Source organism: Frankliniella occidentalis, unplaced genomic scaffold, assembly GCF_000697945.3.
Source record: "Frankliniella occidentalis isolate FOCC.00 unplaced genomic scaffold, Focc_3.1 Scaffold175, whole genome shotgun sequence".
Classification (NCBI taxonomy): Eukaryota; Metazoa; Arthropoda; class Insecta; order Thysanoptera; family Thripidae; genus Frankliniella; species Frankliniella occidentalis.
Window position 1 is genome coordinate 420,301 of NW_026267301.1, and position 1,932 is coordinate 422,232.

General features: G+C 43.7%; 1 protein-coding gene across 1 annotated transcript; it reads left to right on the forward strand.

The window, feature by feature from the left end:
• Positions 1–308: 308 nt before the first annotated feature.
• LOC113211292 (uncharacterized) lies at positions 309–1,052 on the forward strand. Its single transcript, XM_026429615.1, has one exon. The coding sequence runs from the start codon at positions 309–311 to the stop codon at positions 1,050–1,052; it is 744 nt and encodes a 247-aa protein (XP_026285400.1).
• Positions 1,053–1,932: the final 880 nt, after the last annotated feature.

The following is a 1,932-nucleotide window of genomic DNA, read 5'->3' on the forward strand; positions in this document are numbered from 1 at the left end:
GCGACGCCTGGATGCTGAAGAAAGAGCCAAGGTAGAGGAGATGCTAGGGGCCAAAGCATAGGCTATGCTCGTACAGGCAACGCTAACAATGTTCACAACTCTGAATTTCAGGACTCGACTAAGGCTCAATGAACAGAAAAAATATGACTCTGAGACTGAACATCTCTTTGCTGTTCTCAAAGAAATAAATGAAAGTCCAGGAAGCTGTGTGATCATTGGGGAGGAGAGCACTGACAGTAAAAGCTGGGGTGAAGAGGACGAAAACAATAAAGAGAAAAAGATATTGTTTGTTCTTCCAAACAAGTGAAATGGGCAAGAACTTCCGTGAGTATCCGGAACTTGTAGGCATGGACACCACGTATTGTGTCAACAAGAACCAAATGCCGTTGGTTGTCTTTAGAGTCACAGATTGCCATGGCCAAGGAAAGCCAGCTGGTTATTGTTTCGTTGCCAGTAAGAAAATTGACATTATGCGAAAATCAGTAATGACCTTCAAGCAGGCCAACGCTGATTCTATTGAGCTAGTTCAAACTATTGTAGTCGACAAAGATTACAATGAGGTAACAGTCTTGAAAGAACTTTTACCATCTGTTCATATTCACTTGTGCAGCGTCCATGTTCTTGAAGCATTCAAGAGAAATAGCAAAGATGAGGTGAACAAGGACAAAATCAGGGAAGTCCTCCAAAATATAGTTTACGCCTTAACTCACAGGAAATATATGGAATATCTTGAAGAGCTCAAAGATGAAGCATCACCCACATTCATGGAATATTTTAATAAATATTGGGCAGAGTATGGGACAGCTTGGTCCTGCTACGAGCGGTTAAACTCCCTGAATTTAGGCCAGAGGACCAACAATTCAGTTGAGTCGCACAACAAAAATATCAAAAGCCTTATGAGCAAACGATCTTCATTAGTTGAGCTTGTCAAGGGCCTTTTGGTTTTGCAAGACAGCAGTGATGCTGTTACTAACTATAAAGATTTCTTGGGGATAATGAAGATGTCATACCGCACCGACACTGCAGAGACACTAATGTCCAAAAGATTTTAGACTCTGCAACGTCATTTGCAGCAGAGTGCATCCGAGTTGAGTACCAGGAGGGAAGAGTAAAGTTGCCTGATAGTGTTAACTTTAAGAATTGGCAACCAACAAATGAAAATTGCCCGTGTCCTATTTTTAAAGAGAGGCGCCTCCCATGCCGTTACATGTTTAGTTTGCGTTTACAGGAAAGCATTGTTATCGTTGTCTTCATGTATGCACTGTTATAATTGTTGTGTCCTGCCTATAGAGGGCGCCAGTGTACACCCTGTCAATAACTGCCGAGCATCTGTGAATAAAGATCAGTCATGGTGTAGACAAGTAAGTGGCCGGTTCGTTCCTTTACCCTGAGCTACCAAATCTAATTGCATCTGGAGAAAAGAGAGAATCCTACATTGGCGACGAGGCAATTCGAACTCAGAAGGAAGAATCGACAATAATCTGTGATTTTCTGGCTGTCACTAAGAAGAAAGGACGGTCAAGATTGGTTGGTTAAGTCGTGCTCACGGCAAGCACGCCATGGCTCATCAAGAAGGTAATTCGCTCTCTCAGTTGAAGTTTAGAGACGATCCACTGTCGGCAGGCCCGAAATGGAAGAAATGGAAGCGATCTTTTCAGATCTGGATGTTCGGAAGACAAGAATTAGCAAACAACTCATTGCTGAAAAGAGCGGGGTTAATGGAGAAGGCTGGGCCAGAGGTCCAGGATGTCTTCTTCAATGTGGTGGGTGATATCGATATTACCCACCAACCAGTGCTAGTACCCGGAGCTGTCGCTCAGCCTGATCCATACGAGCAAGCCATAGCAATTTTGGACGAATTTTTAGACGATCCAGTCTATACCAGCAGGTTTGGCGCGCGGGGGAGTGGTGCGTTATGCTTCGTCCCAACTT